Source organism: Embiotoca jacksoni, unplaced genomic scaffold (assembly GCF_022577435.1).
Source record: "Embiotoca jacksoni isolate LCO1_2020_lvr unplaced genomic scaffold, fEmbJac1.0.p SCAF_4, whole genome shotgun sequence".
Classification (NCBI taxonomy): domain Eukaryota; kingdom Metazoa; phylum Chordata; class Actinopteri; family Embiotocidae; genus Embiotoca; species Embiotoca jacksoni.
This window is the reverse complement of record NW_027185392.1, coordinates 16,625,797-16,644,445: the sequence shown is the minus strand read 5'-3', so window position 1 is coordinate 16,644,445 and position 18,649 is coordinate 16,625,797. Positions and strand designations below refer to the sequence as shown.

At 40.3% G+C, this 18,649-nt stretch overlaps 1 protein-coding gene across 8 annotated transcripts in view; it reads right to left on the bottom strand.

Annotated features, from left to right (window-relative positions):
* Positions 1-18,019, bottom strand: part of trim2a (tripartite motif containing 2a) — a 29,593-nt gene extending 11,574 nt beyond the window's left edge. The window contains exons 1-2 of one of the 8 annotated variants that reach the window (XM_069167010.1): positions 17,891-18,019; positions 174-352 (exon numbers count right to left, since the gene is read on the bottom strand). In XM_069167010.1, the coding sequence (XP_069023111.1) occupies positions 174-307 (134 nt within the window). In that variant the 5' untranslated portion in view covers positions 308-352; positions 17,891-18,019. Of the gene's footprint in view, positions 1-173; positions 353-2,900; positions 3,018-3,310; positions 3,573-11,223; positions 11,391-17,890 lie in introns of those variants that run through there. The other 7 variants (XM_069167009.1, XM_069167014.1, XM_069167008.1 and 4 more) reach the window with 7 other exon arrangements.
* Positions 18,020-18,649: the final 630 nt, after the last annotated feature.

Below are 18,649 nucleotides of genomic sequence, written 5' to 3'. Positions count from 1 at the left end.
TACACAGAAACAATGCAGTAGTGATTTAAAATTATTACGGTTTTTTTACTACATCTTCCTCGTACTGTCGCGCATCCCCTTTATATGTGAATTTATACAAATAAAAAGGTCAACTAGCCTGAAATGGAGAAAATGTACAGGGCTAAATAGAGCAGCTTAGTAACTCCACTCACCTCTCACAGAAGGTGTGCAGGCAGGGCAGTACTTTGGGGTTTTCGTAGCGGTCCAGACATATGCTGCAGATCAAGAACTGCTTGTCAATCTGGCGGACGACGGGACTGGGAAGAGTGGAGCCTTCACTGGCCATCCTAAAACTCTGACATAGGAGTCCCTCTTCCTCTTACCCTGCACCCTGCGGAGTGACACAGAGGGAGCACAGACCCAGTGAGTACAGAACAACATGGCAGCGCATATGATCAAATGCACAGTGACGACGTCATGACGGAGAGTGGAAATCTGTGGGGGGTAAAGATCAGAGTGGGAAGGCAAAGACAAAACACCTTCCTCCTTTCATCCTCTTAGTGAGAGAGGAAATGCCAAACACACAGAGAGAGACACCAATCACCGCCTGTGGCTACAGGCTTTAAATCAAACCCATAAAGTAATACAATTAGAGACAGTGGCTGTAAACATCCTGTCAATAAGTAGGACAAAACTCACGACTGGATCTTCTTACTAATGGTAGGTGGAGTAAACTCAGTAATATGTAATCATTATATCGATGGGAACAGATATAGTATATGAGAAGGTGAGAAGGGGCTGAGAGGTCAAAGTGAGGTCAACATCAAATGTTTGCAAAAGTGTCAACTGATGAACTGATGTTTTAAGACTAAATGTTTTTTTTTTTGTTGTTGTTGTTTTTAATCAATTTATACATATTCATAGCAACAGTCAATGTGTCCTTAACTTTACAGCTTATGATCCTTCATAGCGAAGTAGTGTTTACATTTGATTCAGTGTCACAGCTGCGTATGATTTCCATGATTTTGAGTAATTCAACCGAACCAAAAGCTGGATAAGTATCCAAGTAAAACAAGCTGTGACCAGAGAGCGATATTTCTTTCTCACGTTGTTTGACTTGAATAGCTTCCAAGGTTCTCCTGTTACGATGCACCAGATTGGTATCAGCACAGATACTGATGTTATTAGTGGATCAGGTATCAGCCAGATTTCACTGAACCACAGTTTCTTCGTAGATGTCATTATAAATGTGAGTTTGTCATTTTGTTTCATGAAATGATGATTATGGGCACTACAGCAATCTTTGGCCTCATTTTGCTACATAGATCTTAATTTATTGTAATAACTTACCTGAAGATTTAAAATTTTGGAAATAGAGAGCACTTGTATAAGAACAGTGCTCGATATCAGGTAGATACATCTTAAATTGAGGTGTCAGAATTGGTATTTGTTGAGAAAATGAGAACTTAATCGATATATCCGCCGGCAATTTCATCAGTTGATATTGACCTATTACAGATATATTGGTATTGGCGTATATATATCGTTTGATATGTGCTGATATAAGAACCTTTTTTTACAGAACATAATGCAGACAAAAATGTTTCTGGTAAATTAGACATTGTGCAATTTGTGTGTTTTTGGAATAGTTATTTACAATACCCAGTGATGTTCACCATTTCCGTGCACTGATGTTACTGTGGATGATAAACTGTAAAATATCCAGCCTTAATTACATATATCTGTCACAAGTGTTGAAAATGCTTGATAACCACATTTGAGTCATCGGTGCCAAAAAAAAAAAAAAAGATTTCGGCAGACATCAGTATTAGAAATCTGTTACTCCCTAATATTGGTATCAGCCCCAAAAATCCAGTATCAGTCACACCATAGAGAAAACGTTGAATTAGTGCATCAATACTTGTTAGAGACCGATTGAGTTAAAACTATTATCCTACTTAATTAAATAAGAGTGAGAAATAATAAACATCCTTCTTATTTGCTTTCATGTCACATTTTGTAATTATTTTGTGACCCCACGGTGGGTCTCGACCCCCATGTTGGGCACCGCTGCAGTAGAAGAGCAGGGGCTGTATAAGAGCTGGAGCTGTGCTGGCTGTTTGTTATAAAAGGCACTTTAGGTTATAAATATTTGATTGTAAAGTAAAAGGAGGGCACTCTGTGTTCAGCACAGAAACTACCAAAATAAAACACGACATAACAGAACTAAACTGAATCATATTCACACTGATCCTGCACCATTTCAGTTGAATCTGAAACGTCTTTAGCGTGCATAATTCCCTCTGTCTGATATCCCTGTAATACTGTCTGACACGAAAAGTGTGTCAGCGCTTTTATTGTCTCTTCACATTCAAGACGGGCTCAGAAACAGGCCACCTCTGCTGCTCAGAGGAAACCCTCTGGGACTCTACTTCTTTCTACAGTGCATGCTCTTTCTCTTGCTCTCCTCCATGCTATTTTCTCTTAATCTTCCTCTCTAATACACATCTCCTCCTTTCATTCCCCCACTCTGAAAGAAGATATGAAAGGCTGGAACTACAACGTGGTGGTTCGGTAAGCCTGAAAACACAGATTGGAGGATACAAAATACTGTTATAACGAAGCTGTCATTCTGTCAGTGGGTTATTATCAAACTTTCCGTAATGTCAGTAATGTGTTTGCTGTCAGATGCACCGAGCAGCTCAGTCCAGCTGAACCATAAACAGTAAGTTACCATAGCAGCCAAATGATGGCTCCTCTACGAGCTGATTGAACAGCTGACTTTTACAATTGTAAGGATAATATACATTCGTAAATCTGCATACATGTGTAAAATAAAAGCAATCGTTTGCATCAGTGAAATTTGAATGACAACATGCCCGCACATACATACACAAACATAAAAAGCTCACATGTGAAGCTGCCCGTTAAGAACTTACCAGCTCCACAGACCGGATTAAGCGGATGAATTGAGCCTCGAATATGGCCCCGATTATAAAACTAAAAAATCCTAAATCCTGCAGACAGCCACAACAGGACAACAGGAGCAGCGCTGTGCTGACAGTGCACAAGGTTGCAGCAGCCACACAACGCTCCACTCTTACATAATCAGATCCTCACCAGCTAAGCGGAATAATTCCTGTTGGACTCAACCGTCATCTACTACGCAGAGGAAAGCACACATGACAAAGCGAGAATACTATTAAAGGGATCTATACTACATCGATTGGACCTTTTCGCATAGACTTACACCAGGAGAGAATACTTCTGCAAAAATGTGAGCTCAAGACAACAACAGCTACTCCCAATGGTTCAGTACAACTATGACATTATTAATAAGGAGACTTACAGAGAGTCATTTATGGACCAATCAACAGGCATCATCCAGTCCAGTACACAGACAGAAACACCGTCTCTAAATGCTTCTTGATGCATTAAATCCCTCTGAACATGCTTTCAAGTTCAGTCCTGGCGTGTAGTGATGTTTCCCTCCAGGTAGCAACGGCGAGCCAAACACGAGACGCCAGCATGAGTGTGTGAGCGAGGCAGCTTCTCCCTGTGTTTATGGGTGTGTGCACACGTGAGCAAAGTTGAGGAGGGGCGAGTTGGCCAGACTGTATTTCAGTTTTTACATCATCTTTTCCCCTCCCTCCGTCCCTCTCTCCCTCCTTCCCTCCCTCCTTTTCTCTCTCCCTCCCTCCCTTCCCATCACTTGCACTGCTTGCTCAGTCTGTCTCATCCATTCATCTCCCTCCTTCCTCTCTGTTTGAAGTAAATGCTGGCTCACTGCAGCGCAGCGAGCGTGCGCAGCATCAAGAGTATGTGAGCGAGTATTGGCTGACAGCTGGTGATCTCACAAATGAGGGAGGAAATAAAAAAAGATTAAAAAAAAATAAAAGAAAAATGGGACAGCAGTTAAAGGTCCCCTCCACAGCCAATAGAGATGAAGCCAGACTGCATATGTGTGCAGGTGCGTGCGGGGCTGCTGACTCACCGTACGTGCACGGACGAGACTAAAAGTCAGACTCAAAGTGTGGAGCGAGGGAAGGAGTATAGAGGAGAATAAACTTTAGTAATGAAAAGGGGATCAAAGTATGTCAGGAAGAAAAAAACAGTGCTTTAAATCTGAAAACCAGAGATGCTTCTGTATGCACACATTCCTTCAATACGCCCACACACGCACACACGCACGCACACACACACACACACACACACACACACACACACACACACACACACACACTTCACCACGTCAGGGTGATGCATGGAATTGGAGTTGTTTCCTTACGGTCCCTTGACATCACACTGAGGTGAAACCTTCCTCCAGGAAAGATAAAAAGGCTGCCGGATGTGATCTCAGTCACTGCACAGCTGTGTGTGTTTCAGTAGATGGACTCTATAAAGCTGCAGATCCGTATTTACAAGAACTGATTACTTAAAGCCATGAAGCAAAGCTTCAACCTTCAGACAACGGCAAAACAACGACCTCGCAGACCTTTTGAATGAAGTTAGTACTGCATGTTTTGGATAATGCCAGCACACTACAGTACTTGTACATCATGCAAAGGGTTTGCCACCAAGAGAAAGAAGATGCATGCGTGTTTGGTCAGCATAATGATTGATTTCAAGGGCTTTCGGTGCATGATTGCAGTACGTCAGTTACTGTGGTTGCTGACAGCTGGTTAGTGGTTAGAAAGCAGACGACAAATCAGAGCTTAGTAACGAGAGAGTTGAGAACGAGAGCACCGTCCTCCTGCATGGCTAGCAAGCGTCTGAGCTCAATTCAACTGTGGATGAGATGAAAAGAGCTGTTCAGGTTTGTTTTAAGTCCACAAACAGAAATGACGACTCCTATTTCATCACATATCTTTTTGACCCTTCTCTTGGAACTGCTCCCACAGCTTCTGTGTCCGAATGAAAATTGGGATGGATGCATCACTTGCTACTCACTCCTCCACAAATCAGCTGATATGAGCACAGTGTTTGGCTGAATATATTAACATAAATCAAAATGGACATTTTGTGTGATAATCAGGCTATATTTTTTTGAATTGTTTGCTCCATATGCTGTATAGGAGCATTTTAAAACCTATTTTGTCTCGATGGTCAGAAAAGGAGTCTATTAATGACAGGACATTCTTAATTAGGTATGGAAATGATAATGTAATAACATTTCTTGGAAAAGTCTACAAATAAATGCGAGATATCTGATATTGCTGTATTGGTGCAGAATACAGAGGGAGAGTAATGGCAGTGTAGTTTTTGAGGCTGCAATTTGTTGCTTAAGTCATACAACTAGCGAAAAGCTGCTCTTACAAGGTTTCACCTCAGTGTCAACGAATAAAAGTGCAAAATAACAGCGCTTTTGTTTCTACAATTCTGTGTCGCAATCTTTGATGTTGATGGAGCTTTTCCACGCATTTCATTATGCCTGGCAGCGCCAAGGTTGTTCCAGTGATCTCATCGCAGCCTCTGCCAAACTCAGCGAGCTCAGTCAGCCAGAGGAGTCAGTGGGACACAGAGCCAGAAAAAAACCATGCAACTCTGCAGGCAGGAGAAGAAAGAAAAAACAGGCCAAACAGTTGATTGCGTTGGTGCAGCATCAACATGCAGGCGAATGACGGACCGCAGCCTAAGGCTTCATTTTGGATTAATTTACTCTGAAGGACAACACTGGTGTTTTGTATTTTTGACTTATTGTCAACAAATCTCATGAAAAAAACCCAAACCAACATCGCATTGGTCAAGTTTTCAGCACTTTACAGACTGAATGTCTCCTAAAAGGTTCGAATCTTTTAAGCCACAGTGCGAGACCTTTGTCTCCCTCTTCTGGCAGTGAGAATAATGACAAAAACCCTGCCTGAACGTGCAAATGTGATGGCCTCCGCTGTAGCCTGCTGTGTTGCTACTGTTGCAGCAGTAAAACTGGATAAATTGTAGATAGATAAAACAAAAGACATAACAATGCCCGCAAAACTATCTGAACTTGATCCATTCCGTCAATTTGTAAAGTGTAGAAGAGCCACATGATTTAATTTTTTGTTATCCCCCATTCAAGTTAGCAAGGGGCTGAACCGAAAGTTAGCCGGCTTAGCCAGTGGAAGTCTGCATGCTCAGCCAATAGAGCATTCACAGTATGGGTTCATCCAGCCAGAAATATCACTATTTTGAGCTGTCAACTCATAATCATTTATACATAAGCATTGGTGAGCATGCAGCAGCTATGTGAGAGTCACACAGTAACAGTTATGGGCTGCAATTGAGCTCTTGGCACAGACAAAGAAACTATATCAGGCTCTGGCTCCACTGGAAATACTTGTTAGTCCGATCAATTATATTGGTAGTTTCTGCTTTTTTTTTTAAAATAAAATATAAAAGTATTAACACACTGGTCCTTGACAGATATCCTTGCAAACAACAACAAAAAAAACATTGCTCCATACTGCAGCACTAATAGTGGTCAAAATCTCTAGATGGTACCTTTAATAGAGGCTGCCTTTGATTTGGATAATGCAAATTTTGTTCATGCACTCATCCTTACAGCCAGCAGCTTTTATGACAAACACACCTTCATCACTTTGTTTCTGCTTTTTAAAGGCACACACTGAAATCCAAATCTGAAACTGTCTGTTATGTTTTTTAAATATTAATCCACAATCACATTTCTTATGCTTTCTGATGTCGAGTGCATCAACAGTGTTTCTAAACAAAGCAGGAAAAGAGAAGGATATTTACAAGCTAATGGATTTTCATTTGCAAGTAAATCTCTGTGATTACATGTAAATATCCTCACAATTACAGGTTACGACATTACGTCCCTCAGTTTCAGAGACAACCAGAATGCTCATTAAATCAACAGGTGACCCGAATGATGGCCGACATAAAGAGGAGACACAAAACAAAAACACACAGGTGAATTAACACACCTTCATCATAACCTCGAAGGCATTAAGACACTTCAAAGAAACAGCAAAAATATGCAAACATTTGTAACTTACTTAAAGCCAAAAAAAAGCAGAAAAAACAGACCTGCTACAACCTCAAGCAACCTCAACCAAAGGTTAACCTGCTGCATGTTGAGATTCTGGTCCAAGTTTGAATTATAAATCATTTCCAATCACCATGAAGAACAGGCATGCCGCTCTTTGAACTAAATTTGAGGTTTTGGTTCTACATGCTGGTTGTATGTTACTCTGAGTTTCTCTCTTCTGTCCATCGCACAGCTCTTTCCAGAGCACTGACCTCAGCTGTTTGTAACCATCTCTGTTTCTAAACACACAAAATACAATGAGGACGCTGCCCGGTCGCAACGACCATGTTCACAACGTGTAAACAACAGACACACGTTCAGCTAAGAGAAAAAGGTGTTTCTGTTTGACAGCACTGACGGTGACTTTCGCCTCACTTCACCTGCATATTACTGAGCCATGTTTAACGCTTTATGATGTAAGAGTCATTAGTTTGTCCGGTCAGAAGTCCAAGAGTCCAGTCACATGCAGGTTTACTGTTATAATAGCAGGTTATGGAAGCAGAATAGAGTCACTCAGTCTTTGTAGCTGCTCTCTTTATGCAGAGCCAACTCTCCTTTTTAATCGGTTTATTAAATGGAAGTAGAGCTAAATCTTATATCTCATACAAAGAGGATTATATTTTCACATTAAAGAGCTTGTGTGAATTTAAAATAAGCTACTTTCCACTGTCTGTAATGTTTGGTACAATCTACTTGTCAATATAATAAGGAACAGAAGAAATATGAAGACTGCACTGTCATGTCTGTGCCAAGTGTCTCCCAGCTCTTTATGCTAAGAGCTGGGAGACACTTGGCATAAAGAGTGGAAGAAGAGTGAGAAAATCATGTCCGGATGTATTTGAAGTCCAAATTTACACCTACTATCACCGCTAAAGCTTTTATGGTAATCTATCCAGTTTTGTAGGCGTTTCACTTGAAACTACACATGTGAAATGGGACCTCAAGATCATGATGCGAATGATGGTGCTGATGGAATAATGACAGGAAGCCACCAGGATTCATCCTCTGCGAACCATGAACGTCTGTGCAGAATTCAATCCCAATCAAAGAGCCATGGCTAAAAAGTTTGTTATGTTTTTAGGGGATGCTACCAAAGGTGTAGCGCTGCCGGAGCACATCGGCAAAACGCTCCGCCACTTTTTCTCCAAGTGATAAAATAAAATGTTCACAGTTCTCTTGATCCAGTGCTTGAAAATCCAGTCATCTCTAAAGCATATTTCATAACAGAAAGACAATAAAAACAAATGGAATAGTCACATTTGCCATGTTGGCATTTGGGTTCTATTGATTAATTTACAATATCAACTCAAAGCCTCATTTTGACCCACTACTGTTTGCCTAATTAAAGTTTCTACATTACACTGTATTACAAACTCAACACTTCCTGCATGTGTTTCAATTAAAAAGCGTTTTAGAAACTCTTCATTTCTTAACAAGGCTTTTATTCTGAAACATTTGCAGGAACCTGCTGTGACTGAACTCGGTCAATCACACTTTAATCCAGAACAACCGTTGAAAACTTGGGATTATAATGTTGACTTTATTTAATTAAAGCAATGAAAACATGCAAAACTTGACTCTTTAGGGACAGTAGTTACTTCGGTACTTCAACCCTGGATGTTATTTGCCGTTTCCTCCTGCCTCAAATCTTTATGCTGAGCAGGGCTAACTGTTCCCTCTCTCTGGCTGCATATTAAATTCACAATCACGAGAGTCATGAGTGTCACAAAGCCCGTCCATTCTCCACCGCGCAGTGTCAGCGTTGGAGTTGGTGGAACATTAGCACGTGGGGAGGCGTGTGCTCAGAGGTTGTTGTTGTTGTTGTTGTTTCCTGTTGCAACAGGAATATTGAAAACGGTAGCACACAGACAACGGAAAAGAGGGAGAACGTCACAAACAGTCGGACAAAGGGCAGCTTTATACCCACATTTTACATCCAGTGAGTCAGACTTGGAGAGGAGTGAATCTTCTCTCCTAAAACCCGCCTGATCACACTTTACATGCTATAGAGATAAGGCTGCTCTCACATTACTGCCATCTACCCACTCTGGGGACACAAAATAAGACTAAAATGACTTTTCCTGTCATTTGCACGAACTCCAAGCAAGACAATTAAACACTGCATCCAATTCATCATGCCCTACATGACTATAATGCCACATAATGCCACAGAAGGCCTCCCACGTAGCTGCCAACTAACGGCTCTTGTGCTCATTATGTCTAAAAATCACCATAATCAGGAACCGACAACATGAAAATTACATCATGTTGACTCTGAAGATTGTAAACTATGTTATAAATGGTTTTTATGTGTAATTTGACAGTAGCCGTTTATTTGTTTTGAGAGTTTTCAGTCGAGTACCTAAATTCAGATGCCTATTATGCTTATTGTATGTCCACAGTGAATTTAGTAGGCCCACCATTTCATCCACGGACAGATGAAAAACATATTTCTGTGCAGCAGCTCCATTACGTTGACACAAAATAAGGAGAATGACACCTTTACATAACCTTTCCAGCTTTACGTTTCAGTGGAATCAGGCGCGTTGTGCCTTAAATGATAAAAAAGGGTGATATAAGCCCCGCCCCTGATTCATAAGAACACTCTCATGCTAATCTAAAGGATCCACTGGGGACAGGATAATGAGTGATTACAGTGGAAGAGCACGCCTTTACTCTCAACATCCACATCAGCCCAACCCCCCTTCTCAAACGTCTGAACCAGCAGAAGCATCTTTGCGAACCGCAGATGAAAGCGCGCTGGGTCAATGAGGTTTTTAAACCCTCTGTTTGGGTAGATGTAAGACATTTTTCATGGTGGATAAAGTCGTTTCTTTTTTTAGGTTTATGTGAATGTGTTTGAAAGGTTTCTGAGAAAAGAGCTGTACTCCGAGTGAAAAAGGAAACCCCATGTCAGTGCGTCACTTGGCTGTACACTGTATCTGCCAACCATGTACTCTGGAGACACAAGATAAGAAAATGTTCTGTGTGTGTGTGTGTGTGTGTGTGTGTGTGTGTGTGTGTGTGTGTGTGTGTGTGTGTGTGTGTGTGTGTGTGTGTGTAAATGACTGGGCTCAAATTAAGGCCTACAGATGTGCAGACGTAAGGCCACTGGAAACTGTCCATGCTGCACATCTGTCAGCCAGAGTTCAGTGAAGCTAAAACACTGTGGCTCAATGTCCAGACAAAATGTACTTCCTTAGTCAAACAGTTACGGCATGGAACAGTTTTAGACAACATGCAGCTGAATGAAATGACTGGTTTGTCCATTTGTACAGATTATATTCTGAACTAGAACATTGAACTACCTTGGCTTACTTTAGCATAAAGACTGGAAATAGGGGGGGAACAGCGAGCCTTGCTCTATCCAATGGTAAAATATTTACGAATTGAAATGTTGTGTTTGTTTAAGCTATTCAAAAATCAAAGTTTAGAAACAACAATGCACTGTTTTACAGTGGGTTGTATTTGACTATTCCTTGGCTGCAGGCAGTTGCCAAGCAACCACCAAAAACTCCAGGAAGTTGCTGCTCCCAACCAAGAAATAGCCATTTTTAGTAGATTCACATGGATTAGACAAACGAAATATAACATGGTAATATAGAGGTGCCTCAGGTAGAGTTCAATGATGCTGCTAGGTGTCATGTATCATTATATTTAGTGAGCTGAAATATAGTAGGCTTTTGAATTATTCTTTATTTTCTCTGGACATCAACATGGAGCTTCCTCATATCACCGCCAACTACAACTGAACCTTTTGATTACATGTCAAATTAGTGGTTGTATTTTGAGAGCTACATTTTGTACATTATGGTAAACCCTCCAAGATCAACTTTGGGTTATAAACGTGACTTATTCCTCAACATAGAGTATAAACATGTTGCACAGTGCACCTGCTACTTTTCAAAACAGACGAGCAGACGCAAGTGAACATCACAAACAGGAAAAGGAAATTAAAATATTTGCTGAAAGTAAACGGTATGTATTTCACCATGTGGGCTGTAGCTGAAACCTCTTATTTTTAGTATTAGCTCAGAAGACTTTCAGGGTAACACCCTGGAATGGATTACAGAAGCATCTTTCGATGATTTTTTTTCCTGTCACAGAAGCACAACAGACTGACACACAAACATGTTTTCCAGACTGTATTTTCCATAAGACAACACGGTTATAGTTTGTCCCTTCCTTTAATTATAAATCTTCTATTTCCTCACGTCATCCAGCCCACTTACTTCATCTCCATGGCTGCTCTCCTGTCCTTTCTCTCTTCTCTGGGGCAGAAGAAAACAAAACGCTGCTTTCTGTCAACTAATCCCTCTCATCTCTAAAACACTGTGGTGTGCGAGGCGGGCAGTGAAGGGAACGCATGAAAGAGGCCTGAGCTGTTACGATAATCCAAACAGACTGACAGGGAGCCACTGGGTGTGCAGAAACAGAGGGGGGAGGGCTCTAACAGCGGTGAAGAGGGAAAGCACTGACCATTCAGAGGGGTTAGTGAGGCTGCAGGAGGCTGGCCTTAAAGCTGCTCTTTAACCTCAGTGAGGCCAAGAGTCCCAGAGCCCCAACGAGCGCGGTGGAGAGACAGATAACGGAGGCCAGGGGGATCTGACAGATAAGTCAATTTCATTTGTCAAAGCTCTCCCCCTGACACCGTGGGCGCAGCAGGGATGTGTCTCTATCAACTGTTATTGTTGTTTGTTTGTTTTTGTGACACAAAGCTGGATAAAGTTGAAATCTTTGTCCCCAAATAATCACAAATTGACTTCTTTTTCCCGGAAGTGAAAAGGGACAAAAACGTGTAACATCTATTATGAACTGTTTAACTGCATGAACTATACGGCAAACTATACTACATACTTTAAGACAAACATCTATATTCCTGAGAATCCTGGATGTAAGTGTTCAGGAGCAGCAGTCGGTCAAAGTCTCAGGAACGGAAACGACCATAACAATCTTCTGAATGATGACCACAGTGCAGTCAGTCATATACGATAGTTCGAAGAGCAGAGCTGCAGTTAAACACCGGCTACAAAAACACGTTATTGTCTGTCCTGTTTGCCCTCGAGGGACTCGGTGCACTGAAGAGGAGCTGGTAAACAAGAGAAATAAAAGATGACGCAACACAACCGAAGACTTCAACTCAGGAGAGACAACAAGAAGAAAACTGTTTTCTCAATTGGCAAAATATCTATTAAAATAAAAAAACTACAAAATCAAATAAAACAGGGTTTCAAATCAAATATTTTGATACCACAGCCATTTTTAGGTTTTATTATGATATCACATTAGTTGTTTTTTTTCTGACCTTAGTTTTAAGGATGTACAACCCCATCCTTCCCAACACACACACACACGCACAAACACACACACACACACACAAACACACGCACACGCACACACACACACACACACACACACACACACACACACACACACACACACATCCCCTTTTCTTGAAAGCTTTAATTTATTGGCAGGCTATAAACAACGTTTGAGGTAATTATCCAAATGTATCTGTTTCCCCTCTGAACATCCACTCCCACTTAACTGGATTACACACAGCATAGAAAACTACTCTAAACAGAAACAGGAATATATGATTCAATCCTTTGCTGCTTAGATTTATATCGTAGTGACTGGGTTGTAACTCAGTAACAGGACACTAGCTGAATATACAGCAGTTCTAAAAGATCCAGTGAGTATTGAATATCAATCAAACGTATAATGTCCCATTTACTCATGAGAATATAGAAACAAAGTTGAAATGCCTCATAATATTGCTGAAACAAACCATCCAGTTGCTCCGGACATACTGCAGTGCTGCATGTCGACTAAGTGTCAGTTCAAGATAATTAAAGGGAGTCCGGTGAATGACTGCAGCAAAACGAGACCCAGAAAGGTGAAACAACACTCCCAGACTGTTCAGGCTGTTTTTCAATATTCTCTCACACTTCAGAAAACAGACAAATCCACCTGAATGCAAAAGAACAGAAATCAAAGGAACACGCGATAATCTGAAATCCATACACAAAAAAAACACAGTTTTCTTAACTCTGCCTCTTCCTCACTTTCAAATATGGCCAATAAGCTAAAACAAGTCACCAAGCTGCCAACTGGGGACTGGATATGTTTAAGAAGCATCATAAATCAATATTTATGCTCATGTGAGTTATTTGGGTTACTCGTGTTCCTCTCGTGCAGCGCTGATATCCCCTGCTGGCTGCAGCATGCTGTGCACTCAGCAGGAATATGGTGCATGACAGCAGAGACAGATTCAAGACAGTGAGCAGTTCCAGAGGAAAGGTTAGAGGATGGTTCCCTCCTCAAAATAATTGGTCTATATAACACTATAATCTACCACTGTTACCCATCCATAACACACAGATTTAACAAGATATCACCTAATAAAAATTCATGTAGATGCCGTCTAATCTCGAAATACAACGCAGATTGTATTTTCAACAAAGCATGAGAACATATTTGTAATCTCAGAAGATGAAAATGGTAAAAACCTTACAGACAGATTTTGTCATTATTTTTATTATATTTTTAAGCCAAATGTCAAAACATTTGATGACATGAGATTCTTAGATGTGAGGATGGGCTTCTTGTCTTAGTCACTGAATATCTCGGTTTTGAAGTGTCAGAAAAAACAAGACATTTGATGGTGTCTTGTCTACAAATACAACAAGAGTTGCACTCAGTCAAATTGTTAAATCTTAATACTGTGTTGTTTCATTGAATTTCATGTATATGAAATGGAGAAGCACAAACCAGTCTCATCCAGTTATACTCAATTAGATGCTTTAGGAGTCTGTAATTTATACTGAAAAATTCATCTCCAGCAATTTTCAACAAATATATAAAGACTTTTCTGCGTTTTATATGTTGGTGAAATGGTCATCCATGAGCTATGAACTGTTAATGGGACAAAACAAGCAATTTGAAGATATGATATTAGATTCTGGGAGCTTCTTAAGGGCATTATTTCTTGACAATTCATGGATTAAGCGATTACGTTATTTTAATAATAACTGACACCTTAATTGAGAGTTAAGATAGTTATTATCTGCATGCATACTGTTTACATTATGTATCAAACCAAGCTCAAAGAGCCAACATAATCACACACACAAAAAAAACAAGCAGCTTAGAAATGGTTAAAAAAAAAAATTATCCCAAGGATTTCTTGGCTCGACAGATAAACACCACATACATCGTGCGTATTTTGGGGGTTTTCATCACCAGGCAGCTTTTTCACAACTACGGTACAGAACTCATTAAATAACAGCAGTTATAGAGACGGTGAGCCCAACACAAAAGTCCCTCCTGTTTATGTCGTTTCACAGCAACAGTCACGACCCTTAACGCACAGACAAGCGGTGACCCCTCTGAATTCCTCACACACAGGGAAGCGACTCAGTTAACAGTGACTGAGCTGGCTCGTGTCCAGTGTTAATCAATGAGTTTTAACCAGGCGTCGCTGTGGAAGAGACCCAGCAGAGCTCCCAGCACAGAGCCCATTGATCCGGAGAGTCACAGGGCAACAGGTCAGGACAGCGAGCCTGCAGTCACTGTACAAGACAAACATCAATACCAAACACAGTCAATATGGAGTGGAAAACCTCTTGTCACGATCATCAATGCTTATGGTCAACTGTACATAAACATATATTCAGATACTGTAGTGTTAAAAAGTCCTCTACATTAGATTTGAGTTATAGTTTAGTATTGTAGTTGAGCTATACAGTATGTACTGTATCTGGATTCTAATTAAACAGATGTTTGTCATACAACTTTGAATATGATTTTTGTGTTCATTATATTCATAGTTATTTTCTATTTCCCTTCCTGTATTCTGGAGTATTTCTTTGGTATAAATGACCATATTGGACAAACTAAAGCTCCAGCGGTGGACAATGATTGTATACCACTGTACAAGTGTCAACCTCAAATAATTTACATTATTACACCTGAATAAATAGAAAAAAAAAACAGTCCTGCAATAAACCCTAGCAGTTATAACTATTTGAGTTTTGTTTTAACGACTGGAGCAAATATGGTGCCTGAATTTTGCAATTTATACCAAATTAGTACTTTAAAAATGTTCATCTACAAAACTCTTTTTCAGTTTTCCTAAAGATGCTACATTTCTTGAATGTTAACTGTCATATAAACAAAAATAGCCATACAAAGACTTTTCAAAATTCTAATCTAAATGACAAATTGTCTGATGAAAACAGGAAGGAAGAACATGAATCTGCCATCCACACAGTTTTCAGTACTGAGAGCGGCAGACACGTTTTTATTTCTAAATATTGGAGTTCGATAACAGGCCTCATCTGAGCTTTATGAAGTTTACAATAATATGTTTTTCTTTACTTAACTTGATACTCTTTGAGTCCACAGCAAGTGGTGATATAAGCCTTTTCTAATATTTTGAAAATATCAGAAGACTTGAACTCTACATAAATCAACTGTCAGCGTGGGATGATTGTAAAAGCAGATAGTCTTCACTTGATTTATGACGCACTGTGACAAGTCAGCCAGCTACTGTAACAGCGAGGTTTAGTGCGCATGTTGCATCAGTCCAGGGCTCTGAGTCATCTCAGAGGCTGCCTTATTTCTTGATTAGCATGAGAATGCTCCTACACATCCACTGCTTCAGCTGCAACACGCTGTACTGCAGTGGTGAGAGAGTTATGCAGCCTTTTACTGCATCACCCTCCGCTTCCTGTTCCCAGACCCACTTACTGCATCGGAGCACCTCACAATGTCACAGTGACTGAAAAAACAGCAGCCAAAGAAAAACTACCGCTCAGACATTAAAGACTCTCACACACAGTGAGGAAGAGACACAGACACAGAGAGAGAGAGAGAGAGAGACAGTAACGAGACTTTAATCCATTTAGTTTAACTATGAAGAACATCACTGGAGCCATCTAATGACAGGAATATGGCTCGAGGATGTGCCGCTGAAGCATCATCTGGATGATGAATCCAGTGTCAAAATCTTAAGAATTGATGTCAAATGCCAAGTTTACCAGAATCCAATGCTACTGTTGGAGATCTTTGGTGCTTTGATCTCCTCGCTGAAATTAGTTCGAGGAATAGTTTTACATTTTACAACACTATCTCGCCAACGGCTGAATGAGAAGTTTGACCCCATTCTTGGATGCAAGACTGATATTAATCTTCTCATGTAACTCTCAGCAGGAAAGTGGATATCCGTGTTTCCCAGAATGTCAAATACAGCTTTAGTTAACAGACTTTTTCTGCCATGCCTCCCCTTTGGAAAATGCCCCCCAGGGTGTAAATTGATAGGTTTGTTTTTTTTAAATGTCACAATAATGAGCCGAGAAGCATTCCTAGGGCCGGGCGACATGAACAAAATCAAATATCGCAATATTTTTTTTTAGAATACTTGCGTTGTATATAAGTATCGATATACTACAATATTGTAGGGAGGACTACTGGTGCTTACACAATATATTTATAAATCATCAGAGTGTGGATACAATGACGAAGTGGATAGAGGTAAATAGTAAAAGAAGCTCAGACATTCGGGAAATTATCAATCCATTTACTGTCAACTCTCGTGCCATATCAAAATATCATCGTATCCAAAATCTAAGTCGATATCTGGTCTCACATCATGATACCGATATATTGATGTGTCGTCAAGCGCTTGCTAGATGTGTGCTCTCAATAGCCCGTCCATGTATCAAACCTTATTAACATCAGTCAACTCCCACAGGAATCTGATTCACAGACATTTTTCATAGCAGAAACAAGTGAAACTGATGATGACTCTACTCCAGCAACTACTGCAGTGATCAGAATCTGTGCTGTAAAAAAGGCACTATTAAACTTTAGTATCAGCTCAAACTGCACTTTCAGGTTAAGCTCAACTCCAAACAGTAAACAGGGCGACCAGGTGTCCCACTTGATGTGGGACTGCACAGCATTTGTATCCCTTGTCCAGTGTCCCACATACCGAGACAACGTCCCACATTTTGATTGGGTCTATAGTTTGAAAAGTCAATACTGCAGGACAGAAGTTTTCTCAAATCTGAACATGTAGCTACAACAAAGACATTCCCGCTGAGAACCAAAGCTTACCAAACTGGGCAGCACTCCCAGAGTTGCATTCAATTAAAACACATTTGTTTAGTCCTTCACGTGTCTGACATTATGTTGTGTGTTTCTATGCACTAAGTTGGATAAACTTATCACAGTTTTAGAATTCCTCTCAGCATCGGTAATGTGTCCCACACAAACATACTCTTTGTCCAGCATTTGGTTTGTTGGAATCAGGTAAACAGTAAACCAAACATTTCCTTATTTAAGGACAAGAAAACATACTGTGGTAGCTGTAACAGCTCCCTGTGCTTCAAGCTTCCCTCGAACATGTAAAGTGGGAGCTGAAGTCAGACCAGAGGTTTATATCATCTCACTGTAAACCTGAATATTTGACTGCACTAAAAACGATCTATACAAAACATAAACCCACCAGTCATGTGACACATGAGGTCCTGTTTGACACAACACTCGGCAGGTGCATCAGTAGACACAGAGGTTAATTTAGGATTTCACAGATTTAAGATGCTGACGCAAATACAAACCTGCAGTTTATCCATATACACGTGTCCATATTTATTCTGGAAGTAGATCTAATATGATTAACTGGGTGATTGAAGTGGTCCTCATAAATCAACAGGACCCAGACAGACGGCTGGGACACTTACACTTTATATGATTGGATGAATATTTAATGTTAATCCAGAAATTTAAAATTATTTCAAAGCTTCTTCTTTTTTTAATACACTCAGGTAAAGTCACACATAAAAGCAAAAAAAAAAAAAAGGCCAAATAATCGCAGCTGGTGTTTTCACTCACCTAAAGGTTGTCTTTTCTGCCGGCGTAAAAACTACAATTAAGCACCAGGATGTATCAGATGACGACAAAGCGGTGATCCTCACTGGGATGTTCCAGGTTTAAGTGGTCCGGTTGTGGCTCCCCTCCGTCCCCCCGTCCAGGCTGCTGCTCTGCACGAACAGACTACAGCTGAACTGAGACTGACTCACTTCACTTATTAAAGGGACCCGCCGACATTAAAAAGGGAGAGGCGACCGCAGCCGGATGCAGTCTAATCCAGACCGAAGAAAAAGCAGAGAAACCCTCATCAACATTACATCCACGTGTAAAAAAAAACAAATAGCCTCGGTCCGCACGCTTTACACAGGCAGTTTTGTGGTATGCCGTCCACTGAGGTGTAAAACTGATTATTTTTATCTCTCAATTCCCATCTTGAATTCTTCTGTCGTAAATGATAGTTATCGGAGTCGTATTTAAAAGCTTAAGTAGGCTAATAGTAGGCAATGATAAAAAAATAAATAAATAAATAAATAAAAAAAGTAAAGTTTCACATTTGCTATGCAGAAAAACGGCTCAAGGAATTTGTTTTTAATCTCCAACAACAAATTATATTTTCATAGGTTTTTTTTTTTCTAAGTGTATGAATTAATTAAAAAAAATTAACTACTATAGCTCTCAATGTAACCAATGAGCTACAGTATAGGTTAATATAGGCGAGGTTACTTCCATCTTAAATGTAGTCTGTCAGAAGTATTAAGTGTAGCTACTGTAACAGGAAGG